The sequence below is a fragment of the Pogoniulus pusillus genome, chromosome 1 (assembly GCF_015220805.1).
Source record: "Pogoniulus pusillus isolate bPogPus1 chromosome 1, bPogPus1.pri, whole genome shotgun sequence".
Lineage (NCBI taxonomy): Eukaryota > Metazoa > Chordata > Aves > Piciformes > Lybiidae > Pogoniulus > Pogoniulus pusillus.
In genome coordinates this window covers 24,103,269-24,129,574 of record NC_087264.1, presented here as the reverse complement: position 1 = coordinate 24,129,574, position 26,306 = coordinate 24,103,269, and the positions used below count along the sequence as shown (strand labels likewise).

General features: G+C 51.0%; 1 protein-coding gene across 3 annotated transcripts in view; it reads right to left on the bottom strand.

Moving 5' to 3' along the window:
• The window catches only part of LOC135175775 (cytochrome c oxidase assembly protein COX16 homolog, mitochondrial), a 41,027-nt gene extending 17,265 nt beyond the window's left edge, over positions 1-23,762 (bottom strand). Inside the window, exons 1-2 of one of the 3 annotated variants that reach the window (XM_064144078.1) lie at positions 23,610-23,757; positions 13,323-13,400 (exon numbers count right to left, since the gene is read on the bottom strand). In XM_064144078.1, coding sequence (XP_064000148.1) covers positions 13,323-13,400; positions 23,610-23,669 — 138 coding nt within the window. In that variant the 5' untranslated portion in view covers positions 23,670-23,757. Of the gene's footprint in view, positions 1-13,322; positions 13,401-23,198; positions 23,323-23,609 lie in introns of those variants that run through there. The other 2 variants (XM_064144070.1, XM_064144086.1) reach the window with 2 other exon arrangements.
• Positions 23,763-26,306: the final 2,544 nt, after the last annotated feature.

The window sequence follows — 26,306 nt, the reverse complement described above, 5'->3', positions numbered from 1 at the left end:
CTGGGGCAATGCCAAGCACAAATGCAGTGAGTGGCTGGAGAGCAGCCCTGAGGAGAAGGACTTGGGGGTGCTGGTGGAGGAGAAGCTCAACAGGAGCCAGCAGTGTGCACTTGCAGCCCAGAAAGCCAAGCAGAGCCTGGGCTGCAGCAGCAGAAGTGTGGCCAGCAGGGCCAGGGAGCTGATTCTCCCCCTCTGCTGTGCTCTGCTGAGACCCCACCTGGAGTACTGCATCCAGTTCTGGAGCCCCCATTCCAAGAGGGATGTGGAGATGCTGGAGTGTGTCCAGAGCAGGGCCAGGAGGATGCTCAGAGGGCTGCAGCAGCTCTGCTGTGTGCACAGACTGAAAGAGTTGGGGCTGTGCAGGCTGCAGAAGAAGAGGCTCCCAGGTGACATTCTTGTGGCCTTCCAGCATCTGAAGGGAGCCTCAAAAAAAGCTGGGGAGGGACATTTTAGGCTCTCAGGGGGTGACAGGACTGGGAGGAATGGAGCAAAGCTGGAGGTGGGGAGAGTCAGGCTGGAGGTGAGGTGGAAGTTGTTGAGCATGAGAGTGGTGAGAGGCTGGAATGGGTTGCCCAGGGAGGTGGTTGAGGCCCCACGGCTGGACGTGTTTAAGGGCAGGCTGGCTGAGGCTGTGGGCAGCCTGCTCTAGGGTAGGGTGTCTCTGGGCATGGCAGGGGGGTTGGGACTGGCTGCTCCTTGTGGTCTCTTCCAACTCTGACTGACTCTGTGATTCTGTAGGCAAGGCAGGATAAATTCCAGCAGCCAGGAAGTGCAGGGCAGGGCACAGCCAAGCCGAGTGTCGTTCTACTTAAGGAATTAAAAGAACAAAGCTTGTAAAGGTTGTAAAGTACAACAAAGGTTGTACCTATGCCAAACCATTTGGCAGAGTCTTTGATAACAGAGTAGGGCATGGCAACACAATACCATTCTGTGCAACTTCATCCACAACATCCTGTAACTACATTATTTATGATGTTTAATACATGTAAAACACTTAGGTAAGGCCCCTGCATATGCCTGGACAGGAGCGCTTCTGAGCACCAGGGAGTGCAGTGAAGATTAGATGCAGAACCTGGCTTTGTGTCCTCTGACTCTTTCCTAAGTTCTACATAGAACAGAGACAGATAGACAGAAAAATATTTCACCCAGCCTCTGACAGAAATCACTGCAGGCATTGCCAAAAGAGCAACATAAAATCTTATTACAGCAGCAGTTCCCAGAGTCACAGTACATGGTGTGCAGTGACCTCTCTACACCCACATCTTCTACTTGCTTCCAGATGCACTCTGATATGGGTCAAGAACGGGCTGGAGGGCTGGGCCCAGAGAGTGGTGGTGAATGGTGCCACATACAGCTGGCAGCTGGCACTGGTGGTGTGCCCCAGGGATCAGTGCTGGGCACAGTCCTGTTCTATATCTTTACTGATGATATGGAGAAGGGGATTGAGTCCAGTATCAGTAAGTTTGCAGATGACACCAAGCTTGGAGCAGGTGTGGATCTGTTGGAGGGTAGGAGAGCCCTGCAGAGGGACTTGGCCAGGCTGGATGGGTGGGCAGAGGCCAATGGAATGACACTGAACAAGGCCAAGGGCAGGGTTCTACACTTTGGCCACAACAACCCCAAGCAGCACTACAGGCTGGGGACAGAGTGGCTGAGAGCAGCCAGGCAGAGAGGGAGCTGGGGGTGCTGGTAGATAGTAGCTGAAGATGAGGCAGCAGTGTGCCCAGGTGGGCAGCAGAGCCAATGGCATCCTGGGCTGGCTCAGGAGCAGTGTGGGCAGCAGGACAAGGGAGGTTCTTGTGCCCCTGTGCTCAGCACTGCTCAGGCCACCCCTTAAGTGCTGTGTCCAGTTCTGGGCTCCTCAATTCAGGAGAGATGCTGAGGTGCTGGAAGGTGGTGAGAGAAGGGCAGCAAGGCTGGGGAGGGGGCTGGAGCACAGCCCTGTGAGGAGAGGCTGAGGGAGCTGGGGGTGTTTGGCCTGCAGAAGAGGAGGCTCAGGGCAGACCTCATTGCTGTCTACAGCTCCCTGAAGGGAGGCTGTAGCCAGGTGGGGTTGGGCTCTTCTGCCAGGCAAGCAGCAATAGAACAAGCAGACACAGTCTCAAGCTGTGCCGGGGGGTCTAGGCTGGATGTTAGGAGGAAGTTGTTGCCAGAGAGAGTGATTGGCATTGGAATGGGCTGCCCAGGGAGGTGGCGGAGTTGCCATCCCTGGAGGTGTTGAAGCCAAGCCTGGCTGGGGCACTTATTGCCATGGTCTGGTTGCTTGTCTCGGGCTGGGTGCTAGGTTGGACTGGCTGAGCTTGGAGGTCTCTTCTGACCTGCTTGATTATATGGATCAAAAAAGAAGACCTACAATCCCAGACTCTGGACCATATATTTTCACATGGTAAGGCCAGGGGAAACACAATTACATTTCAGGCTGGTAAAATGTCCAAACCATCTCCTACTTCAGCAAGCTCTTAGACATGCTTAGACTTCTCACATGTAAGGTCATTAAAAGTGCCATGGGTTCTACAGCTTGCAGTTGCACCAAGAAAGTACACAAACATTTAATCAATTATTTGTATGCTTTTGCATCCAGCTTGATTTGCAGGTGCAGAGTTATTTATTTGATTTATAAAGCATAAACCTTGGCTCTTGGGTACGCTAGCATAAATCTCCTTCCACAGCAAAATTCAGTGCAAAGCCTATTCCTTGCAGCCTAAACCAAAATAAAACATTCCAACAGAAAAAACAAATGTCGCTAAGTCCAGAACTAATGGCAAGACCTCTGTGGTGTTTATGGAAGCTCCCTGCAAGGAAGAGCAACTTTTGCTACATAAATAAAGAGGAATCAGTTCCAAACACAGCCTCCACCCCCTTCAAGTCAGAATGACAGACCTCTCCAGCACAGATCTCAAAGATGGCAGACCTGGACTGGGTTACACCTTGGTTTCCTTGCGACCCAGTGTTACAAATGGAGGAACCTGCAAGCATTCCCTGCAGTTTTTTCTAAATTATCTTTTTTCTTTCTTCTAAAGAAGAAGAAACTAGTTGTAGGAGCTCCCAGATGAAAGACACAGAGCATGATGAAGGTCTGTGGTGCAAACTAAGCAAGCAAGGCAAGAGCAGCTCAGCCTGATTCACACTTAGAGGACTAAGCATTTAGAATCATAGAATCAGACAGGTTGGAACAGACCTCCAAGCTCAGCCAGTACAGCCTAGCACCCGGCCCTAGACAATCAACCAGACCATGGCACTAAGTGCCCCAGCCAGCCTTGGCTTCAACACCTCCAGGCACAGTGACTCCACCACCTCCCTGGGCAGCCCATTCCAATGCCAATCACTCTCTCTGCCAACAACTTTCTCCTAACATCCAGCCTAGACCTGCCCTGGAACAAATTAGAATCACAGAACCACAGAATCAGTCAGGGTCGGAAGGGACCACAAGGAGCAGCCAGTGCCAACCCTCCTGCCATGCCCAGGGACACCCTACCCTAGAGCAGGCTGCCCACAGCCTCAGCCAGCCTGGCCTCAAACACCTCCAGCCATGGGGCCTCAACCACCTCCCTGGGCAACCCAGTCCAGCCTCTCACCACTCTCATGCTCAACAACTTCCTCCTCACGGTCAGATTGAATCTTCCCACCTCCAGCTTTGCTCCATTGCCCCCAGTCCTGGCACTCCCTGACAGCCTAAAAAGTCCCTCCCCAGCTTTTTTGGAGGCCCCCTTCAGATCCTGGAAGGCCACAAGAAGGTCATCTGGGAGCCTCTTCTTGTGCAGGCTGCACAGGCCCAACTCTTTGAGTCTGTGCTCACAGCAGAGCTGCTGCAGCCCTCTGAGCATCCTCCTGGCCCTGCTCTGGACACACTCCAGCCCATCCACATCCTTCTTTTAATGTGGGCTCTAGAACTGGATGTAGTACTCCAGTTGAGTACTCTAACTTGAGGCTGTGTCCCAGTGTTCTATTGCTGGGTGCCTGGCAGAAGAGCCCAACCCCACCTGGCTACAGCCTCCCTTCAGGAAGTTGTAGACAGCAATGAGCTCTGCCCTGAGCCTCCTCTTTTCCAGGCTAAAGACCCCACTTCAAGTAGGCAAAAATCACTTCAACAAGGCAAAAATACTAGTAATTAACTGTGGCAATATGACAGGATTTCAAACAACCATGCAGAACTCTTGGTAGTACAGACAGGGTAAAAATGTGAAGGATATCAACATGTGATGTACTGAAATTAGTTCCAGTCGCAATGGCATCAGAATGAGTTACTCCTCTTAATAACCTTCTCTTCATCTGAATCTAATCTTGACAGCAAAAACCACCATCAAGAACTAGGAAACTGAAACAATGGTTTCTGTTCAAACCAAGGAAGTCTTACTACTTGCACTCTATTTTGTATTTCATCACAGCCCAGCAAAACAAGCTCAGATAAAGCTGCCAGATGCCCGGGTTTATCCGGACGCAGCCCTTTTCCTCAACACATAAATTCTGCCCTGGACAAAACATGACCTAGGGAATGAGAAGAAAAAAAGTTTAAAATGTTGGATATTTGCCTGGAATGTCCAGACACAGGGCAGCAGAGTCAGGTAGTAGTTCTAATGTGGCTGCTTGATGCTGGGAAATCATGGCCAAGCACATTGTGAGAGTCTAAATCGTCTTTCCCTTGCTCATCAACAAAGATGAGTATTGCCATCGTCTCTCCCTTGTAAATCAACAAAGATAAGGGTTGCCTTTGTTACCCGCCAGGGCTCAGTTGAGGTTTCTGGCTGAAAGCTCAGGGATGCAAATCAACAGAGGTATGGTGCCTTTGTGGACTTCCCGACCTCAGCCTGGCTCAAATGCCCAGGATGTGCACACCTTACATCATAGAATCAAACAGCTTGGAAGAGACCTCCAAGCTCAGCCAGCTCAACCTAGCACCCAGCCCTGGCCAATCAACTAGACCATGGCACTAAGTGCCCCAGCCAGGCTTGGCTTCAACACCTCCAGGCACGGCGACTCCACCACCTCCCTGGGCAGCCCATTCCAATGCCAATCACTCTCTCTGCCAACAACTTCCTCCTAACATCCAGCCTAGACCTCCCTTGAAACAACCTGTGACAGCGTCCCCTTGTTCTTTTGCTGGTTGCCTGGCAGAAGAGTCCAACCCCACCTGGCTACAGCCTCCCTTCAGGTAGCTAGCCCAAAGAGAAAAGGCTTTTGTGTATTCAGGGTATGGACAGGTAAGCAGAGCAAGGAGGGAGTGGAGGCCATCCCTGGTGCTGCCTCAGGACCCCTGCGACTGCATGAATACAGAGGAAGATTTCCTGGGGAGCTGCACCTGGACACCAATCTACAACAGTGTATAAAAAGACATGAGCAATGCCTGCCAAGGCCTGCACCTCCACCAGAAGAACTTCTCACAAACTCCACAGAAGTACATCCCTGGGTCACTGTGCTGCTTTGAGACTAACTGAATTATTGTATTGAGAGCAATTAAATCCTTAGCTGTGAGAAGAAAGCAGAAAAACAACAGTACCCTGTATCAGCCATTCTTCTGCTGAGAGATGCAACCAGACAGAATACAGGCAAGACACTCACTGCTCCCACACTGCTCAGCTCTCCCTGCTGGCTGTGCCTTCGTTCTGGTGGGCTGGTCTCTGTGGCTGACTCTACCTTTAACTCTCTGATTCTCCTAACCCCTTTCTTCCTCTAACCTCCTTGTGGTCTTTTTCACCTCAGATCTCCAGATCTATCACATGAGATGTACATGGGTTGATCTGGTTATTTCTGAAGGGAGAGAAAGAGGGAGGGGGAAGGGGGTTTGGTTTGGGAGCCCTCCTGGGGACTGTTTCTGGGAGGGGCATTGTGTTTCTGTGTTACTTCTAATTTGTATATAACTGTATATAATTGCGTCTATCTGCTTGTACATCCTGCTAAGCTGTAAATACAGCTTCATTCCTTAATTTCCAGCTTGGCTCAGTCTAGTCTGGGTGATTTCATAAGCCTGGGGGATGGGTAATTCCCAAGCCATCACAGCCACTCACACGTCTCTAGCTCCCCACCCCACCTTTGGCTGACGGTGATATAATCTCTGCTTGTTTTCTTCGCTGGTTCTTTATTTCTCTGTTGTTGCATCTCTCTCTCTTCCCTTCTCTCTCTCCCTCTGTTTTGTTTGACTTTATCCTTTAATAAATAGTTTGGTGGTGCTCTCTGGTCTCGCTTGCACCTTAATGTCACAACACAGAAATCTATAAGAGCAGATCTTGCTCCTCTGGACAGAGATATTGCTAATCTCTGTTCTCCAGACCTTGACAACATCCACCAGGAGTACTGTGCATCTGCATAAAGAGCTGCCTTGTGTGCAGGACACATCTCGTATGTATGCTCCCTTTACCAACAGTTCTGAATAAGACATGCAGCATATTTATGTCCAGGAAACTCAGGACATGCCTAGGAAAGACCCCACTTGAAGTACTCAGAGGATCACAGGATATTAGGAGTTGGAAGGGACCCAAGGAGATCATCGAGTCCAACCCCCCTGCCATGCCCACGGACACCCTACCCTAGAGCAGGCTGCCCACAGCCTCATCCAGCCTGGCCTTAAACACCTCCAGCCATGGGGCCTCAACCACCTCCCTGGGCAACCCATGCCAGCCTCTCACCACTCTCATGCTCAACAACTTCTTCCTCATTGCCAGCCTTGCTCCATTCCCCCCAGTCCTGTCACTCCCTGACAGCCTAAAAAGTCCCTCCCCAGCCTTTTTGGAGGCCCCCTTCAGATCCTGGAAGGCCACAAGAAGGTCACCTGGGAGCCTCCTCTTCTGCAGCCTGCACAGCCCCAACTCTTTGAGTCTGTGCTCACAGCAGAGCTGCTGCAGCCCTCTCAGCATCCTCCTGGCCCTGCTCTGGATACTCACTCCAAGGCAATCTTCTAAGTACTTCCTCACATGCAGATACACATGAGAAAGCTGGAACTCTGCTTGGGGTCAGTGAGGTACGTGGACAGGATGGGTGAGCAGTAGTGAGCACATATGTGTCAGCACACTCAAGTAAAGATTGAGAACGACACTTACAGGGACCTGGCACCTCTTTGTGTAGCAAAATCAACAGACTTCTGGAGTCAAGGGGTAAGGGGAGGAACGCAATAGAAGATGCTTAGGAGGAGGACATACTGCACTGGGCAGCAATTAGAGCAGCACTAACTACAGACAGACAAGAGTGAGTAAATACTGAGCAGCTTACCCTGAGAAATGAGAAGATCCCTCATCCCAGTTAGGATTCATAGTTTTCCACCATCTCAGGGTGAAGTGGACCAGTTTTTGTTTGTTTTAAAGAAAAAGGCCAGCTTCCTCATTTCAAAGAAGGAACAGTGCCCTGACAAAAAGGGTGTCCAGCTTCAGGATGTTCAGTATTAAGTACTCCTTTGATAAAAATGCAGAACCTCCAAACAGAATAAGAATTAAAACCCAGGCTTCCCCTACTTGACATGGACCATTTAACCACCGGGGCATATCTTCTCCCTCATTCCTGCACTTCTCAGCTATTCCAGGCAGAGATGAGTTTTACAAAGGAAAGCTGATAATGCCTGTGATCTAGGCCCTTCTGGTTACTGCATGTTTCCCAGGAAAAGATGTGCCTTGAAACACTCACCCACATCCTGGGCACCTGCGCCCTGGCTCAGTTAGCAGGTACAGGAAGCAGCATCCCTAATTCAACAACCACTTTTGTGAGGCCTCACAAGTGGGACTCAATGGCTTACTTAGCAGCACTCACATTTCAGCTAACATGGGCTGTGGAGCATAAAACACTGAGAGGCTGAGGGAGCTGGGGGTGTGCAGCCTGCAGAAGAGGAGGCTCAGGGCAAAGCTCATTGCTGTCTACAGCTACCTGAAGGGAGGCTGTAGCCAGGTGGGGTTGGGCTCTGCTGCCAGGCACCCAGCAACAGAAGAAGGGGACACAGTCTCAAGCTGTGCCAGGGGAGGTCTAGGCTGGATGTTAGGAGGAAAATCTTGCCAGAGAGAGATGATTCTGTGATTAACAGAACCTGTGACTCTGTGCTTCACAGAACTCTTCTGTATTTCCAAGTCTCCCCATTTCACTGGAACAGGCTACAGAGCCTGGGTCTCATTTTTTTTTTGTCAACTTGATACAAGGTGCTCTGAAAGGGAAACTATGGCAAATACTTCACATCCAGACTGCCCTACATTGTTTTAAGGTGTCTATGATGACAAGAGACAGTAGAGGCCCAGGTGGATCCAGTCACTGGAAACTATTCACAAGCATACCCAGACTATCAGCGTCTGAATGAGCCACTAAAAATCTTACCCATTCCCAGACTGACCTCGCATCTGCCCTTTCCAGAAAAGCAGTGGCCAACATGCTGAGCCAAAAGGATGTCTGACAAAGTCAAAAACACACATCTCTGCCTGCTGCAGCAAATTCAGTGAGCAGCTGTTCAGAGACAAAGCGGGCAAGTAATCTGAACTCAAGCAAAATGGGTTAGTTTTTGCTGAATCACAGAATCATAGAATCAACCAGGCTGGAAGAGAGATCCAAGCTCAGCCAGTCCAACCTAGCACCCAGCTCTGGCCAATCTACTAGAGCATGGCACTAAGTGCCTCATCCAGGCTTTGCTTGAAATCAAGGCAAAGATAAACCCAGCACTAGCATGTGAACCTCAAAATCTTCAAGAATAGCATGGGCAAAGAGCTCATGGCCACACAATCCCTCTGGACTGAACAGAGAAAAAGAAAGAAAACTCTCATCTGAACATCTGGTACCGCCACAATAGAGAGGATAAAAAGCTCTGCCACCCTTTCATTTCTGTGCCATATTACAGGACTGAAATTATTACCTTGGAGGATTCCAAACCATGGTTAAAATATGTCCCTAGTTCCAAAATTTGCCCTGCCAAGAGAAGCAAAGCCACCATAAGGACATCTGCTTACTCTTCAGTGGGCAGTCAGGCTGTCTCCCTTAACATCCAGTTCTGAACCCTGCCCTGGAAAGGAAGATCTGCCTTTAGAATCACAGAACCACAGAATCAGTCAGGGTTGGAAGGGACCACAAGGAGCAGCCAGTCCCAACCCCCCTGCCATGCCCAGAGACACCCTACCCTAGAGCAGGCTGCCCACAGCCTCAGCCAGCCTGGTCTTAAACACCTCCAGCCATGGGGCCTCAATCACCTCCCTGGGCAACCCAGTCCAGCCTCTCACCACTCTCATGCTCAACAACTTCCTCCTCACCTCCAGACTGACTCTCCCCACCTCCAGCTTTGCTCCATTCCCCCCAGTCCTCTCACTCCCTGACAGCCTCAAAAGTCCTTCCCCAGCTTTTTTGGAGGCCCCCTTCAGATCCTGGAAGGCCACAAGAAGGTCACCTGGGAGCCTCCTCTTGTGCAGCCTGCACAGCCCCAGCTCTTTGAGTCTGTGCTCACAGCAGAGCTGCTGCAGCCCTCTGAGCATCCTCCTGGCCCTGCTCTGGACACACTCCAGCATCTCCACATCCTTTATTTAGTGAAATGCTCTTCTGCACAGAAATGACTGACAAAGACCTTTTTTCTCCACCTACAAGCAATCAAAAACTTATGCTTGTCACATTCCCTAGAGCACCAAAAAACATGTCAGTGTATAAATTTCTTAAATTTTGGAGGAACTAGGGCAAAGCTCATTAATCATAGACTCACAGAATCAACCAGGTTGGAAGAGACCTCCAAGCTCAGCCAGTCCAACCTAGCACCCAGCCCTAGACAATCAACCAGATCATGGCACTAAGTGCCTCATCCAGACTTTGCTTCAACACTTCCAGGCACAGCGGCTCCACCGCCTCCCTGGGCAGCCCATTCCAATGCCAATCACTCTCTCTGACAACAACTTCATCCTAACATCCAACCTAGACCTCCCCTGGCACAGCTTGAGACTCTGTCCCCTTCTTCTGTTGCTGGCTGCTTGGCAGAAGAGCCCAACCCCACCTGGCTACAGCCTCCCTTCAGGTAGTTGTAGAGAGCAATGAGGTCTGCCCTGAGCCTATTCTTCTCCAGGCCAAACAACTACAAAGAGTTTAGTCTTTGAAAATCAACTATATCTATTTAGAGAAGTAAATTTCCCAAAGTTTGTCTTCATTAGACTCAAGACTCTGGTCAAGTCAACCTGCTTTAGGTAAAAAATGGAGAGAACAATAATCACCAACATCAATCCCTTGCCACAATGTGCTTGTGCAATTAGGTTAGTGAAACCAATTAAACACAGGAAGATGCATTTACAAATAACTGTTAAAATGCTAAATGAAAAGACTTAATTATTCCCCAAGTTGCCCCACAGATGCTGACAACTTTAGAAAGGCTACCTTCCCACCAGACCCCAGCTACAGACATTCTGATCTTGGTCACACCCAAACTAAACAGGATGCTGATACAACCTCCCATGAAATCAGAGGGAACTCTTTAGGACCACAGAATGCCTTGGACAAAACAATGGATTAAATAAGAGTTCCTCTACCTTCGAGCCATCTGCTTGTTTGCCAATGAATCTCCAGGGAAAGATTATTTAGGGCAGGCTTCTTCTCATCTAATTTTATCCATCTAAATTCCTGACTTGAAGCAAGAAGTCTGTACTTAGGTTCCTCCTACAGTCAGTTGTATAGATGGGAGCATTTCTAGAGAAAATAGATCTCCACTGTAAGACATGTGCCTAAAACCCTCAGATGTGTGCACCTGAAGCCAGGTAGAGGCTTCTCTCACCTACCATTCACTGGTCAAATTGAATATGAACAGCTTCATGTGCCAGGGATGGTGCTCAGCTCACTGAAATTGGGAGTGAAAGTGTTGAGCCCAATCTCCCCAGCTTTCCATTGCTCGAGAGAACAATGTCTGTCTCGAGTGTCTCTTTGAAAATGGCATGAAGCATATTATGAGGTTCTTTCCTTTTGCATCCACACAACCTGCTGGATAGCTGTCTCCAAGTGAGCACTCATTTAAGACAACAGAAACTTGAGTAAGCTGAACCCCCTGAGAGTGCAGCGCACCACAAACACACATTTAGATTTAGGTGAGCAGAGACGAAGTGTAATCAATCACAGAATCACAGAATAAAGCAGGTTGGAAGAGACCTCCAAGCTCAGCCAGGCCAACCTAGCACCCAGCCCTGGCCAATCAACCAAACCATGGCACTAAGTGCCTCATCCAGGCTCTCTGACAACAACTTCCTCCTAACATCCAGCCCAGACCTCCCCTGGCACAGCTTAAGACTGTGTCCTATCCAAGTGGAGTTCATAGGCAGGTAAAATAGAAGCAATAAGCAACAGATGATTTCACTTGCAATATTTTGGGGCATGCCTATGTGTGGACCTTTTGCAGACAGACCTGAGCTAGTCTATGGTAATGACAGCCACAGGGATGTGCAGGCACCAACACAGCTTAGTCTTGTCCAGTCACTTGCAGCTCTGTTCCCTGCAACCTTGTGCTAGTTTGAAGCCAGCTGGAATATTTTGTTGAGAAGAAATTAGATGCTAGGCTGTAAAAAGGAAACAAGGGTGATGTCTGCTGCACTCAGAGGATTGCTGGATAAAAACAAGAACAAAATAACACAGTTCCTGTGTGGCTCTGGCTGCCTGCACTTTTCTCCCTAACCTGCTGTCTGTGTACCTAATCCTTCTGCTTTCTAACCCTCCTGGCCAATCCTTCAATCTCACCTTGAACATAAAGCAAAGTCTGGGATAAGGTAGAGAGGTGGAAAGAAGGTGGAAGGGTGGTTGGGAGCTCCTCCTGGGGTATCTGGCAGGGCTGTTGTGCTCCTGTATTACCTTCTACCTTGTCTATCTCTGCCTATACCTGCTTGTACATTGTGCTAAGCTGTGACTATAAAGCTTCACTCCTTAATTTCCAGCTCGGCTGAGCCTAGTCTGGGTGATTTCATAAGGGGGGGGAGGGGGCAGGTAACACCAAAGCCATCACAAACTTCAATTAAACACTGTGCTGATGCAGTTGTCACCATCTCAACTCAATGGTTTGAGCCAAACATCAGTCTGTGAACCAGAGTCATTTCTGACCACAAGATAAGAGCACTCTAATGGGCTGATACCAGTTAGAATCACAGCAGTGTTTCAGTTGGAAGAGACTTTTCAGATCAAGTCCAATTATTGTCAAAACTTTCAAGGTGCTGTTACTAATGCTAGGACAAGAGGAAATGATCTCAAGATGCATCAGGGCAGGTTTAGGTTGGATGTTGGAGAAAGTTCTTTCCTGAGCAGGTGGTCAGGCACTGGCATAGGCTGCCCAGGGAGGTGGTGGAGTCACCATCCCTGGAGATGTGTAAGAGGAGAGTGGCTGTGGTGCTTGAGGCTATGGTCTGGTGCTGAAGGCTGCTGGGATGAAGGTTGGCCTGGCTGATGCTGGTGCTCCTTTCCAACCACAGCGATTCACAGTGATGAGATGTTGTGCTGAGGGCTTTGGTTTTGTCAAGGACTTGTCAGTGTGAGACTAATGATTGGACTGGATGATCTTGAAGGGCTTTGCCAATCTGAGACATTCTGTGAGTCTGTGATTCTTCTTGCCTTCTTGAGGCAAATGCCAGTTATGCTCACCTCTGGTAAAATGGTCTCATGGAAACTGGTCAGTTCGCTGCTCCAGCTTATTCCTAAACTACTCCATCCTAACACAAAACATCTCAATTAATGAATTTCATTTGAGGAAATTATTTTGTAAATCTTCACTTGAAATTAAATAACTACTTCTATTTGCATTAATTAACCTTTCCTGCCCCCTGTGTAAAGTAGAGCAGGATTAATTACCTCCCCAGACTGAGAAGGTGAAACACTGAAATTCACTGAGTTCAGTGAAATTCAGTGAGTTGCCTCTTCTGCCAGGCACCCAGCAACAGAACAAGGGGACACAGTCTCAAGTTGTGCCAGGGCAGGTTCAGGCTGGATGTTAGGAGGAAGTTATTGGCAGAGAGAGTGATTTGCATTGGAATGGGCTGCCCAGGGAGGTGGTGGAGTCGCCGTGCCTGGAGGTGTTGAAGACAAGCCTGGATGAGGCACTTAGTGCCATGGTCTGGTTGACTGGACAGGGCTGGATGCTAGGTTGGACTGGCTGAGCTTGGAGGTCTCTTCCAGCCTGGCTGATTCTATGATTCTAAAACATTTTCCTATTATTTATGCCGATCCATTTCAGACAGTAAAAGGACTCAACAGAATTTCAACCCCTTTATTGTTACCTACACTGCTTGCTACCTTAGCTAGCAGCCCAGAGCCTTATGCTGAAAGAGAAATTCCCAATATGAATAGTTTGCTTGTCATAGCAATGCTTAGATGACAGTACCTATGTCAAATGGAGTTAAATGAAAAGTAAAGAAAATCATTTCAACTACCTTGCCATGGAGTTTGTGGACATCGTATCTGATTTGAGCAAACTCACGGAGCCCAAAAGATCCTCCAATAAGATAGAGCTGAAAAACAACAAAATGCAATCAGAGATGTTAGAGGAACAATAAGGAGGAAAAAAACAAACCTATTTTGCATACTGACCAATTCATTTACCAAGGGCCCCTACTGTTTGTGCAACAGAAACAGCAGAAGTGAAAAGAGATGACTTGAAGGATCTGCATAGAGGAGGAGTGCATGGTAAAGTCAAAGACTTCTTCCACTCTCTAAGCCTGGATTTAATGAATTTCCTCCTCTACACAAAGGCAACTACCTCATGACTCACACTTTCTATGCACTTCCTCTCCTCTTATCCCTTCTTTTCCCTCCCCATACAGCTTCTTGACATAAGTGCAGCACAGGAACCTTTACCTCGCTGCCACAGGATTTATTCTTATCATTTTCAAGCTCTAAGGGGAAGTAACAATGCCAGATTGACTAACTCTGATGTCCGTGGATAAGAGATCTAATTAACCTTCTTAACAGACTGGAGTTGTGGTTCAATGATACATTGTCACACAGGCTAAGAAATCATATTCAGCACACCTGCACTTTCATTATTGCCGCCTCAGATGCCTTGCAATTCTCTCCACATCTGTGAAGCTTACGAATGAGAACAATAAAGGAAGAAGTGAGAGGGTGGAAAACCTCCGTATCCACATAGAGAAGCTGTTAAATTATTCTTTCTAATGACAGAGGGCTCTCATAAAACTGTCTGTGTGTTTCTACCACTGAGAAATACAGACTAACCCAAAGAGCTATTGTTAGCAAACACCATAAAGGGCTTTAACTTTCAAAACTAGTTATTCTGTGGAAGAATCATTTGCCATTGCAATGGGCTGCCTGGGGAGGTGGGGGAGTCGCTGGCCCTGGAGGTGTCCAAGCAAAGCCTGGCTGGGGCACTTAGTGCCATGGTCTGGTTGATTGGCTGGGGCTGGGTTCTAGGTTGGGCTGGCTGAGCTTGGAGGTCTCTTCCAACCTGGTTGATTCTATGAACCACTGCAGTCTTCTCATAACAAAAAAACTCTTCATCAACAGCCAGGATCTGAAGATTCCACAGCCTCTTCCTGACCCAGCCCTTCCAGTAAATATAGACATTTAGCAAACAATTAGAAACAGACCAATATTTTGTGACACCAACATTTATCTCCTAGGCTACAATCAGAAAATCACCACATTGCACCAAGTTATCTTTCAGTGACTAGAAACCTGACCTAATGTAGAACTGGATGGCACATTTCTGTCCTAACTGTTCAAGCAATTAATGATGTTATAAATATCTAGTCACCTTACTGGATAACAAGTTCACCATGGCACAGCAATGTGCCCCTGGGGCCAAGAAGGCCAGTGGGATCCTGGGCTGTATTAGGAAGAGTGTGTCCAGCAGATCAGGGGAGGTTCTCCTGCCCCTCTACTCTGCCCTGCTGAGACCTCATCTTGAATACTGCCTTCAGTTTTGGGCTCCCCAGTTGAAGAGGGACAAGGATCTGCTGGAGAGGGTCCAGCAGATGATGAGGGGACTGGAGGGCGCTGCCTGATGAAGAGAGCCTGAGGGACCTGGGGCTGTTTAGTCTGGAGAAGACTTAGAGGGGATTTGATAAATGTTTATAAGTAACTGAAGGCTGCCAGAAGGGGGACAGGCTCTGCTCACTGCTCCCTGGGATAGGACAAGGAGCAATGGATGGAAGCTGCAGCACAGGAGGTTCTGCCTCAACAGAAGGGGGAACTTCTTTCCTATAAGCGTACCAGAGCACTGCCCAGAGAGCAGTTGTGGAGTCTCCTTCTCTGGAGCCTTTCAAGGCCTGTCTGGATGCATTCCTCTGTGCTCTGTGTTAGATAGTATTGTCCTGCTCTGGCAAGGGGGTTGGACTGGATGATCTCCTTGGGTCCCTTCCAACCCCTAACATCCTGTGAGCCTGTGATCTTAATATAAAATAGAAAAAAGAAATATTCATATGAATAAAGAAGAAAACCCAACCCAACACACACCCTCACGTGTCAGTAGCTGGGTAAAAGAGTAATAGGAAGCAGAAAATGAAGTATTCAAAAGGCTTAAACAAGAACCTGACCACTGTTGAAGCATTATTCAATTAAAGCAGGAGATCTGTCAGTGAAAGATATGGGAACACATAATGCTGAAAGTCTAGAGGATGAAACTGTAATTGAATTTCAATATGCTCGACACCTCAGCATAGATCTTCATTAGCAGATCCTCTTTAACTCCTAACAAGCCTTAGGATAATTAACAGCCAATGAGTTAAACGTGAAGTCTTAATGACCAGAAATGAGAGTTGCTACAGACAGGTTTCTGGCTGCTACAACGCCCAGGTCGCTGTCTCTGTGTGTGTTAGTGTGGTGCCAAGGAGCGGCTGTGGCAGGGCAGAAGCAGGCGTGCTGCAAACAGCTCAGCACACAGCTGTTCAAGCAGGCGGGAAGCAGCAATCACTGGTGACAGCAACCAAAAATCACTTTGCCCAACAACAAACTTGCACAGCTTTGCACCACTACAGGATGCAGTACAAACAAGTGGAAGACCTTTAACTGCTCTGCTCCAGTTGTTCCTTAGCACACACACCGTGGCTTACAGAGCCATGGTCCAGGCTAAAAGAAGGTAAGTAATAAAATAACAAAAAGAAAGGAGAACTTCTGGGCCACTCAGCTCATGGAGGACAGGGAACTGCTTGAAAGAGTCCAGCACAGAGCCACAAAGATGACCTCCCTTGTGAGGAAAGGCTGAGGGAGATGAGGCCCTTCAGCCTGGACAAGAGGAGACTAACTGGTGACCTCACTGATGGCTACCAACATGCGAAGGGCAAGTGTCAGGAGGATGGAGCAGGGCCCTTTCCTGTGATGTCCAATGACAGGACAAGGGGCAATGGGTGCATGCTGGAGCTCGGGAGGTTCCATGTGACTATAAAAAACATTTTCACTGTGAGGGTGGCAGAGCAGGCTGCCCAGGGAGGTTGTGGAGTCTCCTTCTCTGGAGACATTCAAAACCTGTCTGGACACGCTCCAATGTGACCTGCTCTAGGTGACTCTGCTCTGGCAGAGGGTTTGGACTAGATGATCTTTCAAGGTCCCTTCCAACTCCTAATGTTCTGTGATGGTGATAACACACTCTTCAGCTTTGGTCATTTAAAGCTCTGTAATACAGACTGTAACTAAGGGAAATCAAGTAGAAGGCTGTTACATGGAGTAAGTCATGTGCTGCTTGTTCTGTCTCATCACATTCTATCACTTGTCTGACAGCAGCCACCTTTTTATGACACAGCATTTGACACTTGCAGCTACACACATGGTGATAAAGGAGCTGATACACAGATACCTCTCAGCTCCTTTAGACAAGCGTTGGCCAGAGACTGTATTTTCACTCACTTCACCTTTTCATCACTAGAGGGAAAAAGCCCAGTTGGTGCTGATGCACTTTTGCTCTTCATACAGCACAAGCAACGTAACTACTGTGGCAATCTGGCATGCTTTGCTTATCAGGCTTCACCAGCACAGTTGCCTTTGCACCTCCAGGATTGCAGCAGTCGGTTTATCTTTGGGTGAAACATCAGCTAGGCTGTGCTAGAATCACAGCACATTGGTGCTGCACGAAATTACAGTCAGGTATTATGCAGTCTAATGCTGGAAGGTTAGGACTAGGAACACAAGCACAGAATACACACCCCAAACCAAAAACAAACCATTTGTTTACAAGTTAACTTGACAAGTGTTCTAAAGAATCACAGAATGGTTTAGGTTGGAAGGGACCTCAAAGCTCAGCCAGTTCCAACCCCCTGCCACAGGCAGTGACACCTCCCACTAGAACAAGCTACTCAAGGAAGGCCTCATCCAACCTGGCCTTGAACACCTCCAGGGAGGGAGCAGCCACAACCTCCCTGGGCAACCTGTGCCAGTCTCTCACCACCCTCACTGCAAACAACTCTTTCCTAACATCCAGTTTGAGTTTCCCCTCTGCCAGTTCAAACCCATTCCTCCTCCTCATCCTGTCACTACCAGACCCTGTCAACAGTCCCTCCCCAGCCTTCCTGTAGCCCCCTTCAGATACTGCAAGGCCACTCCAAGGTCTCCTGGAAGCCTTCTCTTCTCAAGGCTGCAAAGCCCAAACTCTCTCAGCCTGTCCTCAGAGCAGAGCTGCTGCAGCACTCTCAGCATCTTGGTGACCTCCTCTGCACTGGCTCCAACACTTCCATGTCCTTCTTGTGCTGGGGGCTCCAGAACTGCACCCAGGAATGCAGGTGAGGTCTGAGGAGAGCAGAGCCAAGGGGCAGAATCCCCTCCCTTGCCCTGCTGCCCACACTGCTCTTGCTGCAGCCCAGCACAGGGTTGCTGTCTGGGCTGCACTCACACTGCAGGCTCATGTGGAGCTTTTCACCACCCCAGACCCCCAGGGCCTGTTCTTTAGGGCTGCTCTCAGCCATTCCCCACCCAGCCTGGATCTGTGCCTGGGGCTGCCCCGACTCAGGTGCAGGACCTTACACTTAGTCTTGCTGAATGTCATGAGGTTGGCCTGGGCACATCACTGCAGCCTGTCCAGGTCCCTCTGGATGGATCCCTGCCCTCTAGCAAATCGACTGTGCCACACAGCTTGGTGCCATCTGCAGACTTGATGAGGGTGCACTGATGTTAAACAGCACATCAGGTTGGAAGAGACCTCCAAGCTCAGCCAGCCCAACCTAGCACCCAGCCCTGTCCAGTCAACCAGAGCATGGCACTAAGTGCCCCAGCCAGGCTTGGCTTCAACACCTCCAGGCACGGCCACTCCACCACCTCCCTGGGCAGCCCATTCCAATGCCAATCACTCTCTCTGACAACAACTTCCTCCTAACATCCAGCCTAGACTTCCCCTGCCACAGCTTGAGACTATGTCCCCTTGTTCTATTGCTGTGTGCCTGGCAGAAGAAACCAACCCCACCTGGCTACAGCCTCCCTGCAGGTAGTTGTAGCCAGCAATGAGGTCTGCCCTGAGCCTCCTCCTCTGCAGGCTGCACACCCCCAGCTCCCTCAGCCTCTCCTCACAGGGCTCTGCTCCAGGCCCCTCCCCAGCCTTGCTGCCCTGCTCTCAACACCTTCCAGCACCTCAATATCTCTCTGGAACGGAGGAGCCCAGAACTGGACGCAGCACTCAAGGGGTGGCCTGAGCAGTGCTGAGCACAGGGGCACAAGAACCTCCCTTGTCCTGCTACCCACACTGCTCCTGAGCCAGCCCAGGATGCCATTGGCTCTGCTGCCCACCAGGGCACACTGCTGCCTCATCTGCATCTCCTCTCTACTAGCACCCCCACGTCCCTCTCTGCCTGGCTGCTCTCAGCCACTCTGTCCCCAGCCTGTAGTGCTGCTTGGGGTTGTTGTGGCCAAACTGTAGGACCCTGCCCTTGGCCTTGTTCAGTGTCATTCCATTGGCCTTTGCCCACCCACCCAGCCTGGCCAGGTCCCTCTGCAGGGCTCTCCTACCCTACTACTCTTCTCCAAGCTAAACAACCTCAGCTCCCTCAGCCTCTCCCTCACAGGGCTTGTGTTCCAGGCCCCTCACCAGCTGCAGTGCTCTGAATGTTGACCAAATTATTATATAGTGAGGATCTTCTATGCAGCTACTTGAATGCATTCAGTGCATCCATGAAATTATAACAACTTCTTACTGTTTCCATCTGAAGTTTACCTTAAACAGGCAAAACCCATAAAACATACCTATTAGCCAGCTCTTAACACCAAAGCCAAGAGCATATCGACACTGCTAGCACAACCTCCCCCTCAAGATCTCACATTGGATTATTCCTTTATGTTTCACTGACTACACACACAAAAAAATCCCACACCACAAAAACCAACCTCCAAAACCCCTACAATGTTGTAATGCAATTATGCATGCATGGAAGACTTGCATGTTCCAAAACAAAATGAAAGATAGGATGTGACATAAGAGCACCATCTGTCACATACACTCAGCAACCTCAATGAATGTTTTATGGTAAAAAATGACATCAAATTCTCCTTAATAACATTCTTTTAAAGAGTCTGTTTGCTCACTTCTCCATCGGGAAGTCTGTTATGAAACCAGTTAGAGATGGCATCAGGCTGATCTCCTGCATGGCATCTTAGGGTGGGACATACTTGTATTTGTCACCAACCACAGTGAGATGGTCACTCTCCCACATTGCTCCGCTCGAGGGAGACCCCAGCTGGAGTACTACAAGAGGAACGTTCAACAAGACCAAGTGCAAGGTCCTGCAGCTGGGTCGAGGCAATGCCAAGCCAGGCTGGGCAGTGCCAGGCTGGAGAGCAGCCCTGAGGAGAGGGACTTGGGGGTGCTGCTGGACCAGAAGCTCAACAGGAGCCAGCAGTGTGCACTTGCAGCCCAGAAAGCCAAGCAGAGCCTGGGGTGCAGCAGCAGAAGTGTGGCCAGCAGGGCCAGGGAGCTGATTCTCCCCCTCTGCTCTGCTCTGCTGAGACCCCACCTGGAGTGCTGCATCCAGTTCTAGAGCCCCCTTTCCAAGAGAGCTGTGGAGATGCTGGAGCATGTCCAGAGCAGGGCCAGGAGGATGCTCAGAGGGCTGCAGCAGCTCTGCTGTGAGCACAGACTGAAAGAGCTGGGGCTGTTGAGTCTGCAGAAGAGGAGGCTCCCAGGGGACCTTCTTGTGGCCTTCCAGCATCTGAAGGGGGCCTCCAAAAAAGCTGAGGAGGGACTTTTGAGGCTGTCAGGGAGTGAGAGGACTGGGGGAATGGAGCAAAGCTGGAGGTGGGGAGATGCAGCCTGGCTGTAAGGAGGAAGTTGTTCAGCATGAGAGTGGTGAGAGGCTGGAATGGGTTGCCCAGGGAGGTGGTTGAGGCCCCATGGCTGGAGGTGTTTAAGGGCAGGCTGGCTGAGGCTGTGGGCAGCCTGCTCTAGGGTAGGGTGTCCCTGGGCATGGCAGGGGGGTTGGCACTGGCTGATCCTTGTGGTCCCTTCCAACCCTGACTGATTCTATGACTCTATGATTCTATTCTATGATTCTATGATTCTCTAAGTGTTTTCCTAAGAGCAGATCCTGGGACTTGGAGATGATCCCTGTCGTGTTTTTCTAAGTCTCCTGCATAATCTAAAGCAGCCATTTTCAGTTCCTCAGGCTAACAACATACCAAGAAATGCTTTGCCTGGCAGCACCAGCAATTTGCCATATTACAGGCATCTCTGATATTTGAGAAAGTCCTCCCAGCTGCAGCAGCAGTTGTGAAAGCCAGATCACAAAACGACACAAATGCCTCAATTAACCAAATCACAGTACTCAGTGCTAGCCACACAGGTTACACAGGGCTGGGGAAACGTTGTGAAATATATCCCTGAGAAGGCAGAGGATAATTTTCTAACCTCAAGATTGCTGCTGCAAACCCCTCCAAGCTGCTCATCAAGATCTTCAAAATTAGAACTGTCATGTGCACGACTTCCTTTGAGCTTGCAGTGATCACAGCAAGCAGGGATTGGGGGGTTCCTTTTTAAAGAACAGTCTTATGTGCAGTGCAAGACTGGTGAAAGATGGCAATCTGACAGCCCAGAGGACTGAAACCTCTTTCTGTTCCTTCAGTGAAGCAGCAGGGAAAACTGCCAGTCGCAGAAAAGACCCAAGCAAGTCATCTTAAGCTGCGGCGCCCCCCTCTGCCAGCTGCAGCTCCCCGAGCTCTCCCATAGCCACTCCAGCACTCGGCTCTAAGGTTGAAGCTTCTTAGAAGAGACAGTGGGGCAAAATCTCCTCAGAAACTTCATAATCCTCTCCCTACCTTTGATGGGCACAGAAGAGAGTTTAAATTTTCTTCTGAGCACCCACAGGATGGCCAAGGGCTCAGGCCCAGCCAGCATGGGTTTAGGAAGAGCAGGTCCTGCCTGACCAACCTCAGCTCCTTTTAGGACCAGGTTCCTGCCTGGTGAGTGTGGGGCAGGCTGTGGATGGAGTCTGCCTGCACTGCAGTAAAGCCTTTGACAGCATCTGCCACAACAAGCTCCTGGCACAGCTGGCAGCTCCTGGCTTGGACAGATTCACTGTGGTATGGGTCTGGTATGCGGCTGGAGGCATGAGTATGACACCCACATCTCTAGTGCCAATATAAAGATGTTCTACTTATTCTTTCCCTGACTCTTTATAGAATCATAGAATGGGTTAGGTTGGAAGGGACCTCAAAGCTCAGCCAGTTCCAACCCCCTGCCATCATAGGCAGGGACACCCACAACTAGAACAAGTTGCTCAAGGCCTCATCCAACCTGGCCTTGAACACCTCCAGGGAGGGAGCAGCCACAACCTCCCTGGGCAACCTGTGCCAGTCTCTCACCACCCTCACTGCAAACAACTCTTTCCTAACATCCAGTTTGAGTTTCCCCTCTGCCAGTTCAAACCCATTCCTCCTCCTCATCCTGTCACTACCAGACCTTGTCAACAGTCCCTCCCCAGCCCCCTTCAGATACTGGAAGGCCACTCCAAGGTCTCCTGGAACCCTTCTCTTCTCCAGGCTGCAGAGCCCCAACTCTCTCAGTCTGTCCTCAGAGCAGAGCTGCTGCAGCCCTCTCAGCATCTTGGTGGCCTCCTCTGCACTGGCTCCAACACTTCCATGTCCTCCTTGTGCTGGGGGCTCCAGAACTGCACCCAGGAATGCAGGTGGGGTGTGAGGAGAGCAGAGCCAAGGGGCAGAATCCCCTCACTTGCCCTGCTGCCCACACTGCTCTTGCTGCAGCCCAGCACAGGGTTGCTGTCTGGGCTGCACTCACACTGCAGGCTCCTGTTGAGCTTTGCACCACCCAGACCCCCAGGTGCTGTTCCTCAGGGCTGCTCTCAGCCATTCCCCACCCAGCCTGGATCTGTGACTGGAATTGCCCCGACTCAGATGCAGGACCTTACACTTGGCCTTGCTGAATGTCATAAGGTTGGCCTGGGCACAGCTCTGCAGCCTGCCCAGAAAAGAACATGCTAAGGTTTTCTAAACTGATTGTATGCATGGAAAATGAGGCAGGAATTGCACAAACTAACCCCACACTCTCCTGGCTGCTGATGTGCTCTTCTTGCATTTTTATCCATAAATGCATTTGAGATGTTTCATTTCATCTCTAACGTGCAGAGATGGCTGGGACAGGTAAGTGCAATCCATTATGTTGTCCATCCCACGACTTCTTTTTGTTCCTTTGGCTTTGTTGGTACTTTCTAATCTCTGCTGCTCCTCATAGTTCTGCCTGAGGTACCACTTGGAGCACAATAACTGCTCACCCTAGCAGTTCATAGAATCATAGAATCAACCAGGTTGGAAGAGACCTCCAAGATCATCCAGTCCAACCTCGCACCCAGCCCCAGCCAGTCAACTAGACCATGGCACTAAGTGCCCCAGCCAGGCTTTTCTTGAACACCTCCAGGCACGGTGCCTCCATCATCTCCCTGGGCAGCCCATTCCAATGCCAATCACTCTCTCTGACAACAACTTCCTCCTAACATCCAGCCTAGACCTCCCCCCGCACAGCTTGAGACTGGGTCCCCTTGTTCTGTTGCTGGTTGCCTGGCAGCAGAGCCCAACCCCACCTGGCTGCAGCCTCCCTTCAGGTAGTTGTAGATAGCAAAGAGGTCACCCCAGTTCATTTAACTGACGTTCTAGCCGTCTGTTTAGATGTACAAATTACCTGACGACGCTCCCACTGTGGTGTAAACGTCACCGAAAAGCTAAAGGAAGCTGGGCGAGCACTTAAGCAGCCTTTAGAAACAAGCAATCAAGCAAACACCAAGTTGCCTTCTCCCCGCCTTTTAGTGAGAAACACCTGTACGGCCATGCTCTCTAGTCCTTTCCCTAACCGCCGCATGCCAGCACTGAACCTGCCAGCAGAGCGGAGCACTGGGCTCAGGCGCTCCCTTCGCCTTCCCGCGCCCCGTGAGGCCCAGCACCGCGGCAGACATCGGCGCCGTCCTCCTGGCAGCTCCGCTCTCGCTCTGCTCCTCGCCAGCACAAAGCCAATCGCGGCGCTCCCCTGCACCACCTCCCCACGGTGTGCCGCCCACCTGCCGCCGCTGCCCCGCCGCACACGGCAGCAAGGCCCCGCACACCGGGCCCTCGGGGCTCCGGACCCCCTGGCCACAGGGCAGAACGGCACCGGGACACCAGCAGTGCCTGCCGCCCGCCCCTACCGGGTGCCGCCGGGCCGGGCCGGCGCTGCACCGGACAGACCCACCCCCAGGCCGCGCCTCCGTCCCGATGCCGCTGCCAGTGCCCCTCCCCGCGATCCTCACCAACAGGGGGACCCCGAAAGTCATCGTGCGGCCCCTCCACAGCTTCCGCAGCCGCTCCATCCCCCGCCGTCCCCATAGGCCCCGGGGGCGCTCTCCCGCCTCCGGCCCGGGCGCTTCCGGCAGGGCGCAGGTCCGCCCTCCGCACCGGCCCCTCCGCCGCTGCAGCGTGCTGCGAACGCTGCGTTCCGCCCCGCTGCCCGCGCCCTCCCGCTGCCCGCGCCCTGCCCGCTGCCCGCGCCCTCCCGCTGCCCGCGCCCTCCCGCTGCCCGCGCCCTCCCGCTGCCCGCGCCCTGCCCGCTGCCCGCGCCCTCCCGCTGCCCGCGCCCTGCCCGCTGCCCGCGCCCTCCCGCTGCCCGCGCCCTGCCCGCTGCCCGCGCCCTCCCGCTGCCCGCGCCCTCCCGCTGCGGCCGCGGCCCCGGCCCCGGCCCCGGCCCCGGCCCCGGGGCGAGCTGGCCATGGGGACACCGGAGCTCGGCGGCCAAGGGGGATGGATGGAGCGAAATGGAGCACCTCTCCAGATTGGAAGAGACCTCCAAGCTCAGCCAGTCCAACCTAGCACCCAGCTCTAGACAAGCAACCAGACCATGGCACTAAGTGCCCCAGCCAGGCTTGGCTTCAACACCTCCAGGCACGGCGACTCCACCACCTCCCTGGGCAGCCCATTCCAATGCCAATCACTCTCTCTGCCAACAGCTTCCTCCTAACATCCAGCCTAGACCTCCCCCAATGGCTCTACCGTGTTTTGGTAGCCTGTAGCCATAGCAGAGTGGGGCTGGGACAATGCAGGCTCCTCTCTAAACGCTTCACGAGTCACACACAGCCTGTCCGCAGTGCAGACCACTGCCTGGCGGTGCGCACAGCCTCACAGAGCCGAGCGAGGCACCTCCTGCCCCAGCGCAAGAGTAACCTCAAGCCCTTTGAAAATGAACCTCTGATGAGTTCTTCCTTTGGCTTTCTCCATTGTTCACACCAAGGAACCGGTGGAGGTGCCTGTCCTAAGTCAGCACATCTGTACAAACTGAAACCAGAAGAAAGCCCAACACCTGTGAGAAGATAAACTAACCCCACTGCATTGCAGTAGCCACTAACTTCTTGTGAGAGCCTCTCCAGCCTAGAGACAAATCAACACAAGGGAAGGGGAAGGCAGAACACGAGAGGAAAACGCTGCTTTGCAGGGACCTGAATAGCCCAAAGGCAACAGAAACGCAAGCGCTCAGTGGGGAGCGAGGAGAGCAAGAGAACAGGTCTGTGTGCACCGCTGTGCTATGCTGAGACCGGAACAAATCATCACAGAGCACAGGCTGAGTGCTGGGGGCCAGCTCAGCCAGGGCCTCTGAAAGCAGCAGTGCCCCTCTTTACACTTCATAAGGCACAGTCCTCAAATCACACTCAACTGACCAAAAAATAGCTAACATCTGTAAGGATAACGCCCTGGAATTTAGGGAGTTGCTGTCACAGATACAGGCATGCTGAGCAGAGAGGTTACTGCTTACCTCTTTCATCTCACCCCAGCTCTCCCAAGAAGCAGTTTGTACTCTAACTGGAATACTGCAGCATTAGGCTAACCTCACCTTCACTCTTAATGCCCCACCTGCCTCTGCTGCAGACAGAACCCACAGCTGCTGATGCCCACACGCAGAGTCGGTGCTCTCTCCTTCCAGCACCTAAAAAGGCACCAAAAGTCTTGGAAGTCAGAAGGGTTAGGAGTTTGTGACAGTGCCCTGGGGTACTCCTGTTAAGATTCACAAGCTCCTCTTTTGTTTCAATTGATAACTGCTGGGATCCAAAATTTCCCCTTGATGTTATACTCTAAACCAACAAGAGAACATAAATGTGTAACTAACCACAACTAGAGTGGCAGAGAGCAGCCAGGCAGAGAGGCACCTGGGGGTGCGGGCAGAGAGCAGCTGAAGGAGAGCCAGCAGTGTGGGCAGGAGAGCCAATGGCATCCTGGGCTGGCTCAGGAGCAGTGTGGGCAGCAGGACAAGGGAGGTTCTTCTGCCCCTGTGCTCAGCACTGCTCAGGCCACCCCTTGAGTGCTGTGTCCACTTCTGGGCTCCTCAATTCAAGAGAGATGTTGAGGTGCTGGAAGAGTGTCCAGAGAAGGGCAGCAAGGCTGGGGAGGGGCCTGGAGCACAGCCCTGTGAGGAGAGGCTGAGGGAGCTGGGGGTGTGCAGCCTGCAGAAGAGGAGGCTCGGGGCAGAGCTCATTGCTGTCTGCAGCTACCTGAAGGGAGGCTGTAGCCAGGTGGGGTTGGGCTCTGCTGCCAGGCAAGCAGCAGCAGAACAAGGGGACACAGTCTCAAGTTGTGCCAGGGGAGGTCTAGGCTGGATGTTAGGAGGAAGTTGTTGTCAGAGAGAGTGATTGGCATTGGAATGGGCTGCCCAGGGAGGTGGTGGAGTCGCTGTGCCTGGAGGTGTTGAAGCCAAGCCTGGCTGGGGCACTTAGTGCCATGGTCTGGTTGATTGTCTAGGGCTGGGTGCTAGGTTGGGCTGGATGAGCTTGGAGGTTTCTTCCAATGTGGTTGATTCTATGATTCTATTATATTTTAAGGTTGGACTGTATGATCTTGGATGTCTCTTCCAACCTGGTTGATTCTATGATTATTATATATCATAACAGTAAATTTCTAATGATTGGAAGGATAAAGGTTTGTAAAACAAATACAGTGTGCCAGAGATGAATAGTAAAGCAGAC